The 24826-nt window shown below is 37.6% G+C and overlaps 1 protein-coding gene across 45 annotated transcripts in view; it reads right to left on the reverse strand.

Moving 5' to 3' along the window:
* The window catches only part of LOC139762916 (CUGBP Elav-like family member 1), a 464351-nt gene that overhangs the window by 42334 nt on the left and 397191 nt on the right, over positions 1-24826 (reverse strand). For 37 of the 45 annotated variants that reach the window (XR_011715864.1, XM_071688195.1, XM_071688391.1 and 34 more), the window contains one exon: positions 9161-9382. The exons of the other annotated variants lie outside the window; for them this stretch is intronic. Coding sequence is in view for 36 of the 37 variants with exons in the window: in XM_071688195.1 (XP_071544296.1) it covers positions 9161-9382 (222 nt within the window). In the remaining variant the exon portion in view is untranslated. The remainder of the gene's footprint in view (positions 1-9160; positions 9383-24826) is intronic. 45 annotated transcript variants of the gene reach the window in all.

Below are 24826 nucleotides of genomic sequence, written 5' to 3' on the forward strand. Positions count from 1 at the left end.
TATACCTGGTAAAATGTATGAGAGAGCTGACTGGGAGCGGTGGTATGCAAACAGCATTAGACTGAGAAAGAAAAATGTTTCTCCCAGAGAGACAGAGGGTGTGTGGATCAAGAGTTTGCTTTGAAGAATTTTTGTGTGAAAAATAGAGAAACAAAAGGATTTGTGTGTGGCATTTAAGCATCTGGGTTGATAGAGGTGTTTTGTGGAAGATGTTATATGCAGTGTGGAAGAAAAGTTACCAAAATCAGTGAGGAGTTTGCATACATTAAGTGCAAGCCATGTATGCAAATATGAAGAGAAGACAGTGAGTGGGGTTGGGGTATGGGATGTCATCATGGCTGTGTAACCTGTTTATGGATAGGGTGGTGAGAGAGGTAAATGAGGCAAATGCAAGGGTATTGAAGAGTGGCAGGTCTATTGGAGGTAGGGTCAGGGTGGGTGGAGGTGGCCAGTGAGGTGAGTAAATGGTTGGTTCTTGTGGAAGGTGAGTGAGAAATTGTAGAACTTGGTTCCTGAGTTTGGAAGGGTGTGTGAGAAGAGAAAATTAACAATTAGTGTGAATTAAAGTACAGTTATCAAGTTTAGTTTGGCAGAAAAACACGATGGTTGGAGCGTGAATTTGAATGGCTGGACCTTGGAGCATGTGCAGAGTTTGAAGATATCTAGGAGTGGACATTGCAGCAGACAGAACCATGGGAGTTGAAATAACCCATTGTGGATGACAGGGTGCAAAGGTCCTGGGTACACAGAGGAATGTGCTGAAAGAGAGGTCACTGTCTATGAGGCATGGATGTGCTGAAAATGAAGTATCTGTGGAAAACATGTGGTGTGGAAAAGGTTGGTTACATAAGAAATGATAGGGTTAAAGATGATCTGACAGTAAGAAGAGTATGAATGTGGGAGCTGAAGAGGATGTGCTGAACTGGTCTGGACATATGGAAAGGATGAACAGGGACTGGCTGACTGAGAGGGTATTCAGACATTGAAGGAACAAAGATATGTGGAAAATAAGAAGGAAGAAAGATGGAATGAAAGATGCTTTTGGAAGTTCAGGACCTGAATATGCTGGAGGTTGTGAAGTGCGCACGGGAGTGAGCCAATTAGAGTGATGTGGTATGCAAGAGGGAAAGTACAGTCATTGGGCTGAATCAGGATATATGAAGTGCTCAAGGGAAACTACAGATATGTCTGTCAGTCTTGGCTGTGGAAAGGGGGAGATCTGGTTTCCGTGCACTGTGCTTGAGGCCATTCTTCGTCTTGGTGCTACCTCACTCTGCAGGCACAGCAAACCAGTATAGAATATAATCATTATCATTATCAATAACTGTATTAGTAATGTTAGTATCATTATCATCATTAAAATATAATACAATTACCCCTAGGAATAGGAGAGAAAAAATACTACCCACAAATCTCCTGCATGTAAATTAAGGTGACTAAGAGAGGCAGGAACAAGTGGCCAGAAATCCTCATCTCCTTTATCATTACTTTCAAAGAAGGAACACAGGAAGGAACCAAGTAGGGATTTCTTAATCTAAGGCTCAGATGTTTTTTTCCTAGTACTACCTAGTTAGAGTGGGAAACAGCAAACATGAGGAAAAAAATATGGGATAGGCGAAAAGGATACTTCTACACACAGGTATTTCCTCCATATTGCAGAAGGTGACAGAGAGGGTCAGGGTCTCTCTTCCTGTATCATTACCTTAACAAAAAAGGAACAGGGGAAGGAGCACAGCCAGGATTTTTCTTTTAATGCTAAATAGTTCATAATACTACCTCGCAATGGTGATAAACAGCAAAGAGACATAAAAGAATGGTTAATGTTATCATAATAATTAGTAGTAGTACTTACATTATTATTATTATTATTATCATTAATATCATCAATATCATTACTGTGTTAATCTTAGGTGGTAGGTGGTTGGGAGGCACCTACCAGGGAGGTACTACTGCTAGGGTGTTAGGAGAAGTTATGACAAAAGTGCACTTAGCCAGCAGCTGTCACATTTCCCTCCCTGGACCAGGTAACTGTCTTTCCTTCCTGCCTCATATACATGTGGTGTGGGAAGTCTTTCTCTATATCTCTTACACACTTTACAACACCTAATTTATTTGATCCCTTAAGAGAGAAGAGGAACTCATGCATATCATAAGAAATGAATAATTGTGGTGAGAGTTTGGTGGTACAAACCCTTTGCTCCTTGTATGGTCACTTTCTAAAAACAGGAACAGAATAAAAAGCCAAACGAGGATTGGTCCTTGAGAGCTTAGACTGTAGTGTTTGAATTCATTGGAAAAAAAGGAGGCATCAATGCTAAATAAGATGAGGGAGACCTGGATATGCTGGCTCTGAGTGAAGGGGAATGAAGTAATAAGGTTCATGAATCTTTGAGGGGCTGTCTTTGGTTAGTGTAAGGGTAAGGGTGAAAGAGTGGTGGCATTTCTGAGGAAGGTGGAGCAGCAGGACTGTATTAAAGTGTAAGTGACTTCAAGAGTGATACAGGGTTATATTGAAAGTAGGTGGTTGATTATTAGTGCTTAAGCAACTGAAAATAAGAGAAATAAATAAGAAAGGAGAGCTTTTTAGGAGGGAGCTGAGTCAATGTTCTGGCAGTTTTGATGCAAGGGATTTTATCTTTGTTCAAGGGATCTCTATGCAGGAGTGTCTGATGTGGAAATTAACACTGAGTCACATGATCACTGTGTGGCCACTGGCAACTCAAAATGGAGGCCGTTTTGATAATTGTTTCTTTCCCCCAACCTGCCATGTCTTTCCCATTAACTATGACCTGGTAGTTCTTATAAGACAGGTTTTTCGTTTTCTCTAAAGTACATAATTTCTTTTATCTCTTCCGTTTCATTAACCCCTCGATATTTCCATTATGGCCAGGCTTTGATGTGGACTTGTATCCTTGAGAGAGAGAGAGAGAGAGAGAGAGAGAGAGAGAGAGAGAGAGAGAGAGAGGGGGGGGGGGTTTGTAGAAGTAATAGTAGTAGTAGTAGTGGTAGTAGGTGCAGTCTGACTGAGAGTTGACCCAGGGGTGCTTAAAACTCATCAGATATATGGAGGGGATAAGTGAAGAGTGTTTAACTAAGAGGATCTATACATCAAAAAAAGAGGGACTAAGAGAGGATGAGAGACTGTGGGGAGATCAGAGGGATGCAGTGAAGCAAACTTTGGGGTATTAGGGCCTAAACATTAATCCTTTTATTGCATCATAACACTATTATAGCATTACGAAGTACAAAGCGCAAAGAGCCTACACCTTCAAGCCCTCGTTTAAATTCCCAACTGATGTATTTTTATCTATTCATTATACTTGGTTGCTGTCTCCCGCATTAACGAGGTAGTGCAAGGAAACAGATGAAAGAATGGCCCAACCCACCCAAATACACAGGTATATACATACATGTCCACACACGCACATATACACACCTATACATTTCAACGTATACATATATATACATACACAGACATATACATGTATACACATGAACATAATTCATACTTGCTGCCCTCAGCCATTCCCGTCGCCACCCCGCCACACATGAAATGACACCCCCTCCCCCTGCATGCCTGCGAGGTAGCGCCAGGAAAAGACAACAAAGGCCACTTTCGTTCACACTCAGTCTCTATCAGTCCCAACTGAAGTGCAATTGTAAATTTTATCCTCATACGTCACTGAGAATCAAATAACACTGCTGGAAAAAATACCATTATCACAAACACCTTTAAACCCTCAAAGAAAGGGTAAATGCATCAGCATTGCAGAAAATGCAATAACAAAATCACTATCATAAACAATGCTACAGTAAAAGAAATTATTTCTCTTTATCATGTTTCACATACTTGATGAAAATACTACTTTTCATTCAATCACTAATGTAAATAATGACCTGTCTGTGTAAATGATAAATATATATGTATATCATACACAAAATACATAACATAAAGTGTGCACTTTAAGTGTATGTAGAACGAAATCATACCAATCATGTAATTACATAAATACTGAGGATCACTGTTGCCATTAAGGCCAGTCATTCACCAGTTCAACACCCTGCCATACCAATATGGAGGAAAGTACGCTACTCTTTTTTGTGTATTTTCTTTACTGATTTTTTTAAATTATCTGCTCATGGTGGATTACTTCAGGGTGAATGTAGGATGAAAGGATTAAGGATCGAGATAGAATGAATTGCATGGATGTGGTTATCATATGAAGTGGAAAGGTTATGTAGTCTGAGGAACTTGGCTGTAGATGATTGGAACTGGTTTCAGTACATTACACACGACAATGAAAGAGTGGATATATGCAAAGGATATAATTTTTCCAGTCTAGATTTCAAATTTCAGAAGTCTATTCACAAGAAAAAGATATCTTTGTTTGTTCTTGATGCTAAATCACTGAGACAGGAGAAGCAATTGGTATAAAAAATGTATAATATACATTTCTTAACTGTATAATCCAAGGACATGATTTATGGGACTCCTGCAGGTTTAGATTGTGCTACATCCAGTAGCACGGAAATACTGGACTCTGGAATGAAAACTCTCTTGACAAGACTATTGTTTTCATCCTCTGATGATCCAACATTGCCAAAGGTGACTTTTCAGTTTTGGTGAAACCACATGCAGGAAGAATCTGGTAATCCTCCCCTTCAGTATTAATACTTTTGACAAGAAGGAACAGATGATGCCAAGCAAGGTTTTTTTTTTTCAAAGCTTCAGTCAGCTGTTCTTGATGCTACCTCACTGAGGCATGAAACAGCAAACAGGCATAAAAGAAGAAATATTATCATCATCAATGTTTTGCTTCCCAGAGGATATCTACATAATTCCACAGGTATCAAGCATTTCATGGTAATTTCTTACTCAGCCCCAATTCAATGTGGTGCTGGGCATTACCAATGATAAGTAGGCCTGTGAGGGGTGAAACCTTTTACAAAAGAACAATCTTAAAATTCAAGCTAAACACTGGTGGAGATAACTCACTGGAAAGCAAGAAGGGACGAAAGTAGTGGAGAATGGAACAGGGCTTGATTGTAAGTACAGTTCAGTGAGTTCTGAGCTAGGGAACAGGAGGAGCTTGGGAGCTCATGCAGGGTACTTTAAAAAGTGAGGGTTGGGGACCTACACATCTTCAACTACCCAATGCTACTGAGCACTGCTCAAGATGTGACTTGGCAGGAGTCTAAAAACAAAACAGTGGGAAGAAGACTCAAACCTCAAAACAACAATGTCAAAAGCTGAAGTGAGCATTATTTGCTCATGAAGTACTGCTCTATCACATTTAAGTAGTACAAGCTGGCCTGATATGAAACCACTACAAAGATTTTCAACCCATACATGAGTACCTATAACCTCTCAATGAAAGGAAAGCCTTATAGTCATAAGATTATATTCATGTCTTAGCTACATTCTCATATGTTTTAGATGATGGAGCTATTTGAAAGTCAAATCAGAGGATGAGATCGTTCTAGCATTGTTTGGTGGAGATACAATGGCATAACTTTGGTTTGCTTGTTCATAATTTCAAAAGTGCCTCCTGTCTTAACAAAATAATAAAAGGTTATCAAAGACATACTGGAACACACCATATCTTGTAATGTTACATTCCAATAGTGTGAGGCAGGGGTATGGGGTGCCAGTGGACAATAGGGCAAACTTCCAAGGTGGCAAGACTGAGTCTTGCCTTTCACATCATGATCTACTGGATTTAAAAGTTAAAACATAATAATGAACCTATCTTATCCACACAGGTACAAAATGCCCTTTGATATGTATTGAGTTGTCATGAAAGGATGCTTATGATTTAATGAACAGTAGTTTAGGAATTGGTTTCAAGTTCTGCAATGCAGTGGAAATGCTTTCCAGGTGATACCTGGTGGTACAAAACCCCAACATCCAGGGAAAACTGCACAAATTTTGCAGGCACTTTTATGCTCAAAGAATTACTGTTGCTTCATGAAGTGAGAGGAACTCTCCTGCAGACTTCAACAACCCAAAAAATGGTGTGCTGTTCTCTTCTGATCACTGGAGACTTAAATGTAGTACAGAGAATGTTTAGTCAATGCCTCATATAGACATTACTCTTGATATTTTATGGGGACTGCTCATTCTATGACATGATTTCAATAAATAATTTGGAATCATATTGGACTCTAAGGCTTCACTTTCTCTCAGTACATGTTATTCAAGATTAACATGTTTCTCAGGGATTACAATGCAATCTTGATGTAGTGAGGGTGGAATATCAAAAACATTTTCTAAAATATGTCAAAATCTCAAAAGCCATGATCCACCACATTCAAGGTTACCACCACCTAGGAGCATGAGTTTCCATAAGCATGTTCAATCAACATTCAAACAGTATTCATTTCTACATTTTTTTAACACTGTTCGACCTGCATTTGGTATGCAGTACACTATGCTAAGGTTGCAATATGTTCAGCCCACAATCTGCAGTTCATATTTCTAAGTTCACTAAAAATCCAATATACCTGCACTGCTTGGTCCCAAGGATAACTGATCGTTTTTGATATTTTTCCTGTGCTACACATGTCAAGTTTCAACAAAATACTATTAAAGTCAATTCAATATTTGAGACACTGTAAGAAGCAAATTCATCCTAAACTTGACAATAGAAAAATAGTCTATGCTCAAGTGGTTTTTTTTTTGGAATTCTCTGGGAAACTGTTAGTCTGAACCTAGAAAGAGCTAAGATTCTGAGCCTGACTCAACGTGCCAGCCAACATTCAGCAGCTTCCAGTATTCTGACTTCCTTAGAAAACACATTCCATGTTTTACTATGATTATCACATTCAATGTGGCTGTTTTAAGACACATACTGTATCTTATTTTCTGTTCCCTGCAGCTATAGCACTGTTTTAAGACACATACTGTATCTTATTTTCTGTTCCCTGCAGCTATAGCATATATGATAAAAAAAATCTTGAACTGAAAGCCTCTGCTCTGAGGCAAAACATACTAATGACTGTGGTGGCAACCAGTGCACTACTGTCTAATGCTTCAGCCCATACATTTTCCATACAATAGTATCTACACATATGTATCCAGAAAGCCTGTATGAAAACTTCATCTTCTTGTTACAAAATAATTTGTGAAACTGCAAAAATCTTACAAAAGAATGTTATTGATGAACAACCTTACTTGGATGACAAAAACACTTCCCACTACCTATATTTGACAATACACCTGTCATACCTCATATGCCTGGCAGTGGAGTAGCATAACTTTAAGTGGATATAGCAATTGTAAGTAATTTTTCACCACATTGGGTTGAATATCATTTCATTTATAAAAATATGTTCTCGTTAATCCTAAAGATAAAAGATATATCTTTTTTCTTTAAATGATTGAAAAACCCAAATACACAAAGGGTACAAAGGATTATAGGAATGATATAGTGAAGGGTTAAGGTACATTAGGTATTTGCATGACAGAATATATGCATGAGGAAAATTCAAATCTAAGCTAGAGTTATGCATTGTAGAAGGGATGGAACAGCACTGAAGCTTTGGTAAATGAACATTCATATGTGAAGTGAAAGACAAAACACATGCACCAATCATGGCCATCTCAGATGAAAGGAAAACTAAATATGAAAAAAATAATGTAGAAATTGAACTCCTGACATATTTGTATATCTGACTCTTAATGATGAGACTACAAAAGTTATAAAAAGAGGATAACGAGAATTCTACAGCTTCACTGTTCAAGGAGAGAAGGAGGCATCATAATTGTTAGCCCTCAAGTGGCTAGTCTCCACACAAAAAGTATAGGAAGCAGCAGCCACTTGGATTCTGTGGATTTGTATCAACTCCTTTACATGAAAGTGAAACTAATTTCTGTATGTCAAGATTTGTATAAAAATAAATGTACCTGAGAAAGACATTCTGGGTAGTATTAAAAAAATTTACAAATATGCTGAAGAGAAAGAAGATTTGAAAAGAATAAGAGAAAAAATGATTAAAAAACAGCTTGAATAAAGGTGTGTTGAGACGATATCACAAAAACCTGCCCTGTGACCGATACTCTGGGTAGTACAATAAAAATCACATATAACATAGAAGATATGAAAAATTTAAAATAGATGGTATGAAAAAAAATTATTCACAAGGGGCTTGAGTGAAGGCCTGTTGAGAAGGTATCACCACAAAAGCTCTACATCATATGAAAGGCTGGTAAAATTACATCTATAACAGAATGGCAAATAACAATGGAAGCAGTGGCAAATAGTGAATAAAGTGGGCAACAGCAGTAATTAACCAATCAAAAGCTACATGGAATTTAGTGGATGAACTTTGTAGGAGAGGAAAGCTGGTGAGGATACTCTTACTAAGCAAATGAACTTTGAGTGCAAAGTGAATATTTATGAAATACAGAAATAGCATAGAAGATTCAGATGGAGAATGATCTGAAAGGTTATATGCACTGGATCCATCTCATAGTTACAACAACACATACGACGATGAGTTGATATAATATAGGTCTATCTGTACCTAGTTTTCACCCTCCCTCCCCTTAAGATATAAGATTAATCAGTGGCTGTCATACAAATAAGTGACCAAAAATTAGATGCTACTTAATCACCGCATATACACAGGGACTCCTACTCTTCTGTTACGACTTTCTTTGACTGGTTGAAAATTGACATACAATGCAAATGACACCTTCAACCATTTCAATGTTTTTGGCATTCGAAAAAATTTGCTTCAAATTTTGGAAAGCTTGAAGTAGGAGCTACAAGAAACAAGAAAGTAAGGAAGAGAAAGTCAGATGGTTATACAGCATTCTGATGTAATTCTAAGATACCTAAAGCATTCATAAAGAGACAGTACCCCAAGATAGATTATTACTGAATATGATGAGAGAGAGATGGGTAAAAGCAACTGAAGGGGAAGACTGAAGGAAGGAGTAGGATACGAATAAGGCAGTACATAAGTAGGAATGTTTATAGATATAAGTCAAGGTATACAGAAATGATGATATTTGAGAAGTTTACCAATAAGCTTGCTTCATGGTAGTAAACATTTTATCATTACAGAGACAGTTGGCAGGTAAGTTCAAGACAAAAGTAGTTAAAATTCCTAGCCTATTCTTTTCAAAACAGTCTAAAGCAGTTATCAGACATACCAAAGCATTTGGAAAGGTTGGTCTGTTTGTCAATGAAAACCTTAGCAGAGATGACTTTGCCAAATGGCCAGAAAGCCTGGGCAAGCTCTTGATCTGAAAACTCTTGTGGGAGATGGTAGATGAAGAGGTTTGCACCATCAGGTCCCTCAACCTGTTTGCCTGCAGGATTAGACGATGATGCTGCTCCCAAGCCTGCAGCAGCTGTCACATTGTTAGGGAAGCCTGTAAGATAATTCAGATTCTAAAAGCAAGATAAATCATCAATATGTCATATTACAGTTATACTGAACACAGATGTATTTCATATTGATCTAGTGAAGTATAAGATGATTTCCTTAACATGAAGGTAATTTTCATTCGGTAAAATCAATATTGTATATCTAATAACATATTAATCACAAAAATATGTTACAGTGATATCCTGGGATCTTAATAGTCCAACACTGTATCAAACATCAATACCATACATTTTCTTTTTTCATAAATGCTTGCCTGTCCCACCTTTGCAAGGCAGCATCAAGAACAAACAACAGAGTCTTTGGGAAAAAAAAAAATCTAGGCTTGGCTCCTTATTTTTCCCCTCTTCCACCTCTCTTAGTCAAATGTATGACATACAGAAGATACATGGGCAGTATTCTTTCTCCCCTGTCTTTAGGAATAAAATATCTGAACACATTGTTTGAATTTTCCAAATTGCATTAAGGATGTGTAAGAGCAAGCAGAATGGCTGTAAGTACTTGATTCACTGCATATATCTATGAAGAGAATTTAATGATCATAAAAATCATCTACAGTAGATAAAAACATTACAATACTAAGTGAAATATCTAGTAAGGTAGGAAAAGACAATGGATATAGTGTAATAATGATGATGAGGTACAGGTGAAAGGAACTGGAGTGTTGTCATCCACTTGGCTTCATGTAATGATTGTGGGTTACGAATCAAGTTTTTATACATATCAGTTCAACAGTACACCTTGCAGAGTGAATATGAAAGCTTTAGGCAATTTCAGATTATTTTCCTAAAAAATAAAAGATGAAAAATACACTCCACAAGTAGAAAGAGGCTTGAATAGGTAAAATGTCTGAGCATCATATTCTAGAACAGCAAAATAAGTCTGGCACTGATAGTACAAAGGTCAAAAAATATAATGTGAGACACCAAACTGGTATGAAAGGTTAAGAATCCAGTAATAAGCAGATCATCTGTTTAACTGGTAGTTACAATAAAAGCATAATCTGGAAAACATATAGAGGTAGGTATGTAGCTAATAGGCAGCCACCAGCCTGGGAGGTATAGTGTCAGTACTAACTGCGTGGATATTGGGAGGGTAAGTAATGGCTATGCAAAGAGCCAGTATTTCAGTGATTACCAAGTTGCACTCCTTTGACACAGGTGGCTTCCTTTTCTTTGTCTCTACCACATGTGGATGCTGGCATTCTGTTCACAAACATACAATCTTTCCTTGTCACACATAACACTTGACAACACTTAACTCACACACACTCATTTTTCATAACTAGGTTTTCCTGCAGTTAGCAAAACACATTAGCCTCACATTTAGCAAAATGACAGGAATAACTGACAGAAGTCGTAAGTAGGAATAGATAGCAGCATTAAGTAGAAACATTAAGTAGTAGTAGGTAAGAATATTGGGCAGCATAAGTAGGTTAGAACATTAGGTAAACACATTTGGTAATAGCAGTAGTTGACAGGAATATGCGAAAGGAGTCGCTGGAAACACTGCATTGGAATTGCCTTCTGCCAGTGGCCTGTTAAGGGTGAGGCACTAAAGATTTAGTAGCTGCACTGGAGTTTACCACTTATGGAAGCTCTTTTGCCATGGCCATTAGAGATATACACTGACAGACAGATGCATATATAAGATAGATAGTTAGATAGATAGAAAGACAGACAGATATGAAAAGAGAGAAATTTATCACTGTTGCTTTATATACACAAAATCAATATGTGAGATGAGAAATTCAGCAAATAACACAAAATACAGCATAGAAGAATGTTGAAATACAATATGAACACAAGAGCAAACCTAACCAACTGAGGATGCAGGATCTGAGACTCACTAAACAAGTGAATAATGAAAATCAATGAAAATCATAAGAACTAAAAAAGGCTGCTAAGATTTAGGGAGACCTCTTTCTGTATCATCTAGAGCCAGTTGTTTCATGTACATAATGAACAGAGACATAAGGCTTGACTGATCAAAACAGGGTAAGGTATTTCCATCATAAGGTAAGGTAAGGCACATATTTGTTCTACAAGCTACAGTACCAAGCCCAATCTTGGATTCATGAAAAGAGCTCTCAGTCAAAAAAGAGTTTAGAACTAATTAAAAAGAAATATAATAAAGTGAGTGGAATCATAATCCCAAAAATCCACACTTCCCTACCATTACAAGAGATCTTTGTCTTTAACACTGTAATTATATTTCTTCTGTACCTGTTCTGGAAGAGCTATCAGCCTTGTCACTTATTTTCAGTCCAACAAATGTATGTACATATGGTTCATCTTGGAAAAGAGTCCTAAAAAGCATATATGTACTGACGTTTTAGATCTTCTCATGTGGCTATGAACCATATATAGATACCCCAGTAATAAAAAAAATATCAAATATTTCATAGCTGCCAGCTACCAACATCATGACAGAAAGAATCTTACTGATGCATGCACCTGGCAGTTGTGAGAGTAATAACCATGCAGCTGGAAGCAGCAAACATAAATATGGCAAGATGGGAAGAAATCGATAAAAATTTTGATGGAAAATATTGAAAAAGTGAAATAAGATGATAAGGAAGATCAAGAAGTTGTATTTGGGTTCCATGGAGACAGTTAAATGGTGGAAATAAGCTCAAACCAAGCTAACACTACTGTACTGCTAAAGAAACTTAAAAGGATTACTGCTGTTAGGGAAAGATTCTTTTATAATGTTTTATGTCCTTTAACATCATGTTCACTTAATCTATAAGGTCAATGCCCTTTCTTAATCTCTTTCTTTTTTTCAACTTTAGGCTGGGGTAGCACAAAATCAGGCCAAGCTTAGGACTTAAAGGGTTAAACAAAGCAAACACAAACCCAAGGACAGGAACAACTCCAACTTTTCCCTCTTTTACTCACTAATATAAGTAAGACACAGGTACACCACCGAATTTCCAGCAACTGATGGTTCGGCACCTCCTTTAGTCTGAACAAAATTACGTAAGGGAACTTGAAATTACCGTGGCCACCAGACTAGTTTACTCGGCAGCCACAGATGGCATTGTGTGTAGGGCGTGCTTCCTTACATTATTTACACTGCACTTGTTATGGTGATACCACAATTCTGTGAGATTCTTAGCTTATTTTGCTTAAATTTAACCCTATAGCTATGGCTTCTAAGACATATGAGAGTGTCAGTCGTGGTGTCAAATGTACACACCAGTTCATATTGATCCAAGATAAAGTAGAACTGTTGAAAAAATATGGACCATGGTGTTTTGGTCGTACGCTGTATGACATTATTGGTTCATCAACTGTTTATGATATAAAGAAGCAAAGGGAGAAAATCTTGAAATTCTATGCAGACAGCGATTCCAAGAAGCAAATGACAATTAGAAAAACTATGAAAGATGGTAAGAGTACTGAGCACAATTGAGTGATGATGGAATGGTTTCGACAGCATCAGAGTGATGGAGTGGACTTGTCAGGTAGGATGATGGACCAGCTAAGGTGTTCCATAAAGAACTTAAAGTACAACCTGAGTGTGACCACAGTGAAGGATGGCTTCAAAGATTCAAGAAGCGTCATGGAATTTCCATGAATAAAGTGTGCAGAGAAAAGCGGTCTGCAAACCACGAAGGAGCTGCCGAGTATGTGGACGAATTTGTGAAACTCGTAGCTGACGAGCACCTCAGTCCACTGTTCATTTCCTTTCCAATGCTAACAGTAGTTGCTTGTGACATAAGGCATCTCAACATACCTATAAAGCATGCCTTCCAATTCAAATGACCATGAGAAAAAGCATCTTAGAAAAAGTACTCACAGGGTCTGCAAATGGTCGGATATAATGCCCCATTGTGTTGCATGGGTAACTGACATTCTAGAATTTTTTCTGGCACTAACTGCAGTTGCTTATGGCATGATAAAGATCTCCCTCCCGATTAAACATGCCTTCCACTTTAAATCTGGATGGGATGAGGCAACCTTACAAATTGCAAAGGGAAAACTGTCCAAGCACAGGTGTGGCCCTCTAAGGGTTAAACCACACTTTAATCTGTCTTGGTCACATCCTGTTTTTCCTAGATATATCAAAGTTGTTTTGTAAGAATTCACAAGGAACTCACCATTTGTCATCTTGTGAATGACACCTATCAATCATTCTTGATGGTATCTATAACTATCAAGTACCCACTCTGGCGATGTATTCTAAAACATTAAAATTCTGGCAACAAAGAAGTTGTTTCTTAAATTGGTTCATACTCTAGTTGACAATGATAAGTCTAAACTAATATCCATTCATCATTTGTTCAAGCTTGTCCCCAGTTGTTAACTGAAAGAACCGAAGATGAATTACTTCTCAAAACCACTTAGTTGATCAAGCACTTCATTCAGGTTTCTCATGTAAGACTCAACTAAAATATTATACACACCCTCAGCATTTATCTTGATTCCTCTTTTAATCTTTAAGTTTCTTTATTCTCCTATATATCTTGGAATAATTCGTTGGTTGCCATTCAAAACATCATTTACAGTAATTAGAAACGAAAATGGTAAAAGAATACTGTCATTTTAATCTGAAAATGACCTCCTTATCCAGACTCTACTTCCTTCTAGATAAAAACACTCTGATCGACCATAAACCTTGCTTCCCCCCCCCCTTTTTTTTTTTTTTCAAAAGTTTCACTTTTTGCAAAAAATCTTATGTAAGACATCAAAAGCTTCCCCAAAACATGTAAATATTATCAGTGTCCACATCATTAATGGCAAATAGCAGTTTCTCAAAATATTCAAACATATGTGCAAGAAAAGAGCATTTTTACCTAAATTCATATAGGTACATAATGAATTCACTGCGTTTTTAAATATCCCATCTGTTGGTCTCAGTAATATCTTCTCATTCCTTTAAATTATTTCTAAAATCAACACTCGTCAAATGTACTGACAGAGACATTATTATGCATAATACAAGTACTTTCAAGTATCATACACAGCAAAATATAAACAAAAAGAGAATAAATATCATTCTACAACTGTTTTCAATTCTAGCCCATGACACCATATATATCTCATGAATATCAATTCTGACTAAATTATTTTCTAAAACGTTTTACTTTACCTATTTTTTCATACAAAATCATTAAAAGATAAAAACATTTTGTGTGCTTGAAATTCTCACATTGGGTCCTATATCTCCAGCATCTCCATTTTCTTCTCATCTCCCTTTTTGGATCAAGGCATTTTGCCTTTTTTCCACTTGTTCACCTCTCCTCTCTGGCATACTATCTTAGTTCACTGAACAATGAGTCTTAAACATGAATCACTGCATGACTATTTCACATGAAAAGGAACTAGTGGATTAATACTTGATAGTAAATGACTATCATACTTTAATTCTATATTTGGCCTGAATCGCTTAAAAACTGATGACTTTACAACTCTTCTCGGTCACCCACCAGTTGGCAATGGGTGCACATGACACTCTTCACATAATTCATCATACAAGAAACGTCCTTCTTCAAAACATCTTGCAAATTCAAAGCTGTGCTACAATCAGTAGCAAGGAGAAATGGACTCTTTTGAGTGAGAAGTTCCTCCACATGTTTTATTGATCATAATATCACTAAAGGTGACTCTTCATTTGTAGAATAACTACCAACAGGCAGAGCCTGGTAATACCACACTGTAAAGCTTGCTATGCAATACTATGTAAATGTATGTACATACTGAATATACAAGGTATGTTCATGTAAAAAGTTTGCAACTGACAGTATGAAAATTCTGTATAGGTACATATATACTGTGATGGAAGAAGTATTCACAAAGTAAATACTCACACTGGTATACTATTGTACTGTAATACATCTTCATATATTCATACCAAACATATTCATTTATTTCATTTATCTATAATTGCCCCAAAACCAATTTCTATGAGATAGCCCTGGTGTTACCCAGGACATTCTTTTAAGCCTCCTGCAGCCAATATTTGTGCTACTTCAGCACCAAGGAAATGTGGACTTCTCTGTAGTGATTTCTTTGAGGCAACTGTACCATTAATGATAAAGCCACACCAAAGATGACTTTTTACTATGGTGTAACCTCCAGCTGGTAAGAGGAGCCTGGTAATACCCATAACATACATATAAAGAGCCTTTTAGATATATATTTTACATGCATACATACTGTCAAGTACCAATGGTTTACATTTACTAATTCATTTCAACTGTTTGAATTGAAACACCTCTACAAAACCCAACTGTACATTATTTTTTTTTTTTTTCAAACTATTCGCCATTTCCCGCGTTAGCGAGGTAGCGTTAAGAACAGAGGACTGGGCCATTGAGGGAATATCCTCACCTGGCCCCCTTCTCTGTTCCTTCTTTTGGAAAATTAAAAAAAATTGAGAGGGGAGGATTTCCAGCCCCCCGCTCCCTCCCCTTTTAGTCACCTTCTATGACACGCAGGGAATACGTGGGAAGTATTCTTTCTCCCCTATCCCCAGGGAAAAATTGTACATGTATTTGAATCTTTTGATTATTACTAAGGCCATTTAACACTACCTCCTCATCAACATTTTCCTCTGGAAAATAACAATCAACATCAATCCATTACTGTAAGACACATACAGAATATTACATAAGAAGTACATAGCAGATGCACTTTTCTTAACAGTATAATTTCCTTTACTTTTTGTTATTCTAGTTAAGTTATAATAAAACTAACCTACCAGCATTATCTATATTATCTCAATCAGTCTCTATTTTCAGTACAACTATGCATCTTGGGGAACACTGATCATCCACAAAATTTCTGATTATCCTTCAATTAGCACAAACAAATATGATCCCACTTTATTTGTTCCAGATCTTTGATGAAAATGGAAAGAAAAGAAAGAAGCCTAAACAGAATACTGAAGAACACTAAGGATGACAGGGAAAGATGTGGAGGTTCATTCATCAACAGTTATGGAAACGGACCAAATCCAGAGAAAGCCTGATACAAGTAAATAGGGAAGCTGTAAAAGGGGAGCATGGAAATCAAATACCAATGCCACACCCTATCACTAATAGGGTTCCTCAAGGCTCTCACAGAGGGATGGTCAGGCATCATGAAGAAAAAATGGATATTGACAATGGAATGCATCTAAGAAAATTACACTTGTGGTCTGAAAGAATCCTTGAAACTCCAGATTTTAAGAAGCAGAAGTTGAGAAAAGATTTAAGGACTTTTGAATAGCAAAAGTCAGAGCAACAGAACAAAAGTCAGAATGGTTAGAACAGCTGACCTTCTTTAGAATATACGGTACCAGTAAATGTTTCCAAGGTGAAGTAAACACACAAGCAAGTTTGGGGTAAAGTTCTGATATACTCCTTCAAAATATTATGAGGGATGCTTTCCTTGCTTGTCCAAAGACAGCAGTACATAAGTACTTATTGGACTCCACAACTTAGAAAGGATCATGAGGTAAGCAAGAAGCTCATCTTGGTGTGATGGATGTTAAAGTCATTTATGATGGAGGAAAAAAAGAGAAAAGTCTATAAAAAAGGAAAAGGTTCTATAAAGAAAAAAAAAAATTCCAGCCCATTAAAGATTACAGTCAAATTATGAAACAACCGAGTTAAGAATTTTGTTTACCATGCAATGCTGAAGCTTATACCATTGTTCTTGATAAATGAATATGGTAAAGCTCCATGCTGTTCTCATTTGTATATTTTCATAAATTCTGTATTTATAACAGAACCCAAAAAGCATGGGGGTGACAGTGCTGGGTATAACATCACCATTAATGTTACCTTCATGCAGTGTGGAAATTTTTCAGAAATTGCATAAGGGAAATCAAATATGGGTTGTCATTATGTATTCTTAGCATTCAATGATTGCCTTTGAGACAGTATTTCTATCTCTCTCTGTATTCCTCTTTACGATACATGTACGCACATTGGAGGGAGGTGGCAGACAGTACTGTAGGTCATTTGGTGATATCTTTAAGTTTCATTTATACTTTAACATTACCTCTGGTTTCTTTATAGGGTGACACAATGCAATACTGTATATTTTTTATACTGTAATTACTGTATATTTGAAATATGTAACACCTATTTACTGAGCATTCAAAGGAAAAAAATTGAACAATTTTTAACTCGATTGAAATCTACTAAACTGAATTTTTCTGCTGTAATAGGGACTTCCTTCATCTTGTGCATTTCTTTAGTGTCAAAGAACAGTAAATGCCATGCCTACTTATTCAATGTTGTTTGATACTTTATATAAATGAACAGAATCCTTTCAGTATTGTAATGTGAATACTGTATAAACTTTTAAGAAAAACCTAAAGTGAAGTCAGTGCCATAATTATGATGATCTAGGGGAAACAATTCATGATAAAGTTTTTTCATGCTAGCTGTTTCCTGCCTCTGTAAGGTAGTGCTGGGAACAGACAAACAAAGGCCTCATTTGCAAAGACAACTCTCTAACTTTCATGGAAAATGCAATGAAACCAAAGCTCATCTTCTACAGCCAAGCCCCACTCACCATTCCACGGTTTACTCTGACTGCTTTATGTGCCCTAGTTCAGCCCATTAACAGCACATCTTCACCCTCCATCACACTGCTCTACTTCATTCTATCCCATAGATGCCTTTCTCCCACTTAATTGTTCCATCCATGGTAAGGCTGAGGCAATTGAAAAAAAAAAATGTATTATTAGAGGCTGTTTTGCTGTTGCACAGCATTATAAGTACCGCATAGGTTATGGAAAGGGAAGAACAGTAGTGTTGAATGAAAACTTAAAGAAATGAGTTTTCAAAAAAGTGTGAAAGCTGAATCTTCAAAAAATTTTAATGAATGGAGGGCAAAGTCCTGTGAAAAAAAATAGTGCATGTGAACATATGGGAAAAATGAATGAGAATTTAAAGTAGGTAAATAAACAGATTAAAAAGGGACATTACATTATCTGGAAGGAGGTAACTGATGCAGAGGGAAGTTGTATGTGAAGAGTAAGAGTGAATTTGATAAGTCCTTGACACGGCTTGTGACAAGAAGGATGAAGTCTGTTACAAATACAGTACCTCAAGAATGGTTCAGGACCACTAAACAAAATATTTATGTTGGAAAAAATGTCAAAAGGTGTGGATAACTAACCGTTGCATTAAAAAATCATATATATCATTATATAATTAACTAAATGACAAGTCAGTATCTATGAAGAGAATGGTTTGTATAAGGCTGCAAAAGGGTAAAACAAAAATTACATTAATGGATGATTACTTGCAGAGGATAAGTCACATAAGCAAGATGAAGTATAGGTTCTGAGGCAAAAGGTCATGTACAGCTAATCTAAACACCAAGATAAGAGTAATTACAGCAGTATATAAACGAAATGAAAGTGTGGATTTAGGTGTTACTGAGCTACCAGTCCTTGATTGCTTTGCAAATTTTGAAAAAAGGAGAGGAGTATAGGATAAATGCCAGCAATACTTTTTCAAATTGGGCAAGAATAACCAGCACCATCCCTTAGAGTTCAGTCTTCAGGTTTCTGTTATTCCCTCACTATGTATATGACTTCTTATGAGTAACTGGAATCATACTCAAATACTTTTGCAGAAGACACTACAGTAATGTGAAAAGAGGAATGCCTAACACTGCAAGAAATTACTAAGAGACTTAAAAAACAACTCTAATCAGATACACGGTTAATGAACTTTAGCTTGATTAAATGAAATATGAAAAGTACAAGACACCGGAAAAGGAAAGCTAGTCTCGAAACTAAGGATTGGCAAAACACCTGCCTCTTGCCACAGCATCACATCACAAGAATCATTATGAAAACAAATGTTCAAAAAGTATTTACGATATACATTACAGAAAAATGAAATCAAATTTATGTATCACCAGCTTGGTTATTCTATCTAAAGAAACAAAGAACTGGCAAACATCCAAAAGAGGGAAATGAAACTGTATCCTTATCACCACTGACCTTTTACCTGATTCTTAGGGTCAGGTAACAGGCCAAGGTAAATTTATGTGCTGACTGTTGGAAGAAAAAGAGAACAAAAATAATAAGAGAAGAAACAAAAAAAAAAAAAAGTTCTCCCTCATAAGGAATGAAGATATAATAAGGGAGGTGAGTTACAAGATGTAACTGGTAGTGATTCTCTTCATGCTTGAAAAGGGAAATAAGAGGAGATATTTTTACAACTTTCAAACCTCTGAATGTGTGCCAAACCCCCTTTTCCTACTGTACATATAGGTACTCACAATTAGCATTTTCAAATAATCACACACCAACATAACATAATGAGAACGAGATGCATCGAGAGATGGCTGTCACAAATGTGTCCTAGCTAGAAATAACAGCAGGAATATGTATGAAAGAGAACTAAGAGTCAACAGTATGCCTAACCTGTCAACAGAGCATCACATAAGAAAGCAAACTGCTTACTGGCAAATATCAGAAAAGCACAGGAGTATATAGATTAAGAAATAACTGGTATATTATTCAAAATATATTGAAAAAAAAAACTGGATTATGCCTCTCAACTCTGATCAATAGATTTAGTGTAGAGGGTCCAAAGAGAGGCAACTAAGATGGTAACCGAATTACGAAAACTGTTCTCCAATGAGAGGTTGAGGGCTAAAAATCTGTCCACAATGAGAGAGAGAGAGAGAGAGAGAGAGAGAGAGAGAGAGAGAGAGAGAGAGAGAGAGAGAGAGAGAGAGAGAGAGAGAGAGAAGAGAGAGAGAGAGAGAGAGAGAGAGAGAGAGAGAGAGAGAGAGAGAGAGAGAGAGAGAGAGAGAGAGAGAGAGAGAGAGAGAGAGAGAGAGAGAGAGAGAGAGAGAGAGAGAGAGAGAGAGAGAGAGAGAGAGAGAGAGAGAGAGAGAGAGAGAGAGAGAGAGAGAGAGAGAGAGAGAGAGAGAGAGAGAGAGAGAGAGAGAGAGAGAGAGAGAGAGAGAGAGAGAGAGAGAGAGAGAGAGAGAGAGAGAGAGAGAGAGAGAGAGAGAGAGAGAGAGAGAGAGAGAGAGAGAGAGAGAGAGAGAGAGAGAGAGAGAGAGAGAGAGAGAGAGAGAGAGAGAGAGAGAGAGAGAGAGAGAGAGAGAGAGAGAGAGAGAGAGAGAGAGAGAGAGAGAGAGAGAGAGAGAGAGAGAGAGAGAGAGAGAGAGAGAGAGAGAGAGAGAGAGAGAGAGAGAGAGAGAGAGAGAGAGAGAGAGAGAGAGAGAGAGAGAGAGAGAGAGAGAGAGAGAGAGAGAGAGAGAGAGAGAGAGCTGACCTTATTACAGCCTTTGAATTATCAAATCTGCTTGATTTCAAGAGCGTACAGTTCATGAGATGCAATGCTAGAGTAACAAGACACCATGGACAGGTTGTTCGAGAGAATGGAAAAAGAACTGATTTTGTGCATGAGTGGTGGATGGTTGGAAAAGAGGGCAATGAAACTGTGAATACAGTATACTTATGTCTAACATTCCAACATCCACACATTCTGTTTCATCCCTCCCTAACATTAGAGGTTTTGAATCCTTATAAATCTTTTTGTTCTTACAGAATGAGAGAGAGACTATAAAAGTAAATATAGCCCAGTTACACTCTTGGAGGAGCTACTGCTCCATCACAATCAGAGACGAGAGAGTTGCTTTCACGTGTCTTAATAATTACCTTTTTCTGTTTTACGTACTGATGGTATGCTTATCATCTTACTCTTATTCCTTCATAAACAAAATAATTAATCAATGTCTTTTGTTAGCAACATTAACATTTGTACAGATAATATATATATACTATCAGAAACTATGACATACAGCAACATCAACACAAACTGCACATTTCCCTCCTTATCGCAACTAAAGGGTTACTGTGAGTGACTGTCCTATAGAAGCATTTGGCACCCATATTCCCCCAACCCATACTCAAAAAGTAGCCTTGAAATAGGGGAATAAATTCTCAAAGAGAAGCTATACATTTGTGGATGGTAATGGACCTGCAAAGATGCAAGACCATAAATATTAAAGAGTTAAAAGGCTAACTGATAATAAAGAAAATTCAAGAAATGGGGCCTCATGAGAGTAGACATCTATTCCAATACTGTACAGATAGGCATGAAAGGAACAGAGCGAATTGGAGTGATGTGGTATAAAGAGCAACCTGTTGTCAGTGAAATGAACCACGGCATATGATGCAGTTGAAGGAAACCAAGAACAGGTCTGTGGAGCTTAGCTATGGATAGGGGCATTACACACAAAAGTTAAAGAATGGATGCGAGTGAATGAGGCCATTTCTTCACCTGTTTGTGACATCACCTCACTAGCATGGGAAATGATGATCAGGTATGAAAGAAAAAAGAAAAGAGTGAATCCTATGTCTCTCCTGTAATCTCTTTTCACACCATCTAATAAGTGCTCCTCTCTCTGAACACAAACAAGGCTTATAGACTTGACAACATCCATCCTTGCTTGTATGTTCTGCTTCTGTTTAAAAACCAGAGCTTTTCCATCATCTTGGAAGCAATCGCTGGTACATCCCATCCTTAAGAAGGGTGACCGTTCTAACCTCTCTACCTCTCATCCTGTTACTTGGCATCTACTATATTCAAAGTCTTTGAATCTCTCCTCATTTCCCAAATTCTCAGCCATCTTAAATTCTCACAGTCTTCTCTCTGATCACCTGTACTGCCACATGGTGAGATCCATTGGTGATATTCTTTCCTATATAAAAATGTCTACTCATCATCGCTGAAAGCTTTTTTGGGAATCTTGTGTAGTTGCCTTGATATATCAAAAGCTTCTGAGAGGATAAGGCATCTGGGTCTCATATCTAAGTTCCACTCTTTTGGCTTCGTTCCCTCACTTTGCTTCCTCATATCTAGCTTCCTTTCTGGCTGATTTATCTCTGTGGTTGCTGATGGATAAGCCTCTCCTCCTCCTCCATCAATAATGGTGTCCCTCAAGGTTCTGTCTTGTCATCAGCACTTTTTTTCCTTTTTAACAATGATATCCTTTCTTCGGCAAATAACAAAATGCATTCGTATAATGGATCAAATTTGCTCCTACTTCTCTTACTTGGTATGCCTCTTGTTTCAACAAAACTCCCTCAATAAACTCTTGCACAAGGCATCTTAGTGGGGTAGACGAAGTCTGGTTAAGTTTAATGCCTCCAAGACCCAGTTTCTGTCCATCTATCAAAAATTCCTCACAACCTTTCTCTCTCCTTTGATGGACATGTAATTCCACCTCTTAACTTTTCCTGTATCATCCACACTATCTTGGAAACCCTACATTACAGATATAGCTAAGTCTACATCTACGAAACTGGGAGTCCTGTTTAGATGTTGAAACTTCTTTTCATCCTATTAGTTGCTCCATTTGTTAAATGGGCTGACCCGTCCTGGGGTGGTTGTAGTTCTGTGTCCTTACCTGACAGAGTTGAGGGGTCTGACTGATTAATTCCCCCTCGACAACTTCAGAACTTGACACACTTGTCCTGTGCAAACAATGTTGATTCACTTTCTCTATTCTATGGGTATTACTTTGGTTTTTGTTTCTGAGAGCCGGCAAGTTGTGTGTCCTCACAACTAGCTAGATGATGCAATACTCAGCAAGCTGCGGCATCAAATGATTACTGTGTGGCTGTTGGCAACTCAAAGCTTTAGGACTCTATACCCTCCATATCTTTCCCAATGATGATGACCTAGCTCTTTTTAAAAGATGTTTTCCCTTCCTCCAAAATATGTAAATACTTTTTTTCATTTCTTTTTCCATTTCATTAACCTCTTTATATTTCAATTAAGGCCTGGCACTAAATGGACTTTCATCTGTGACTGGACAAAAAAAAAAAGTTGAGAGCAAATACGGCCATTTCTTTTTCTAGAAAAGTTCCTGGTGCAACTTAGCTAATGTGCAAAACTGCAAGTAACTGTGTGTGTGTGTGTGTGTGTGTGTGTGAGTGATAAATTATGTGAACTGGGAGACAGCTTCACACTCATATTGCCCTGTCTCTTAACCTTGTGAATATGCACCGTCTTTACTCTTATGTATATATATGTGTACAAACACACACACACCAACTTAAACCAGGTACCCAGGGGTAAGACAGACATTTGGTTAGGTGTAAGCTAAATGACACACCAAGGACTTAAATCCATGCAAGTCCAACCCTGGGCTGGCCCTTGCTGACTCATGGTTAGTGATGCTAACCAATCACCATGTGGTGTGGTGTGTGTGATTACTATTTGTGTGTTATATGGAGAGAGGTTCTACACTCATAGTGCCCTCTCTTAACCTTGTATACACATATTTCTTTTCTCTAATACATATGTACATACATACACACACACACACACAAACCCCAGAATGAGCCAGTTACCCATTTCATCAACCTGCCCTGAGGAAGATGAACAGCTGGATGGTCTATGAACCTGCTTCTATGACCAGGATTTGATCCTATGCAGGTCTGATCTCAGGCAGCCTGCATACAGCCAGTGAGAGGAGGTACCGGGAATTTCCTGGGATCTCGGAAAATGTTTGCATATAATGAAGACGAGCATTCACATTTCGTGTGAGCCTACATAGTCAAAATATTCTTAAAGCACATGGCATAAAACCGTGGTGGATAAAAACACAAATGGAGAAGGGAAGGGGACCCAAAATAAACTTTGTACCCTTGATAAAATTCCTCTCAGTTGCCCTGAGCCTGTGTGTGTGTGTGTGTGTGTGTGTGTGTGTGTGTGTGTGTGTGTACTTACCTAACTATGTATTTCTCCTTACCCATTTGTACTGTACAGAGAGGAGCCTCACATTTGTGGGGCCCCAGCTCTTGGGTTTTCTTTACTACCTTTACCATCTTTGTTGTGCTACTCTTGACCTTGTCTATTAGCTCTTTATGCTTCCTTTGGTGCAGTGACCAAACTTGAAGAGCATATTCTAGTTTTGGTTTTACATAGGATATACCCTACTTACTAAATATCAATGCTATTCTAACATTTGCCTGGAGAAAGTTTGTCTCCTCAACTATTCTCCTAACGTTGGACCCACGTGAAAAGTTTGGGATGAAGTTAACTCCAAACCCTTCTTAAACTCAGAATCCTGAAGCTTATTTCCTGCCAGAAAGTAGTCATAGTGAAGCCTTCTTTCACTGTATCCAATCCTCAATACCGAATTCTATCAACCATGTATCAAATCAACTTTGGAGCCCACTTAGATACCCTTGTATGTTGATGCAAGCCTCCTTAAGTTACAGTACAAACATACATATAAAGGAGTCCACTTTCAAGTAAGTCATGTATACAGAACAAGTCCCTGAAAATAAACCCTGTGCCACTCCACTCTTCACCTCAACCCAATTGAAAAAGAATCCTATGACATGCATCCTTTGTTTCCTTCTACTAAGATAATCTTTCCTCCACTGAAGAGGATTCCCCTTTATTCCTGTCCAGTAATCTAGCTTCTTTCAATCAGCC

This window comes from Panulirus ornatus, chromosome 3 (assembly GCF_036320965.1).
Source record: "Panulirus ornatus isolate Po-2019 chromosome 3, ASM3632096v1, whole genome shotgun sequence".
In the NCBI taxonomy this organism is placed as follows: domain Eukaryota; kingdom Metazoa; phylum Arthropoda; class Malacostraca; order Decapoda; family Palinuridae; genus Panulirus; species Panulirus ornatus.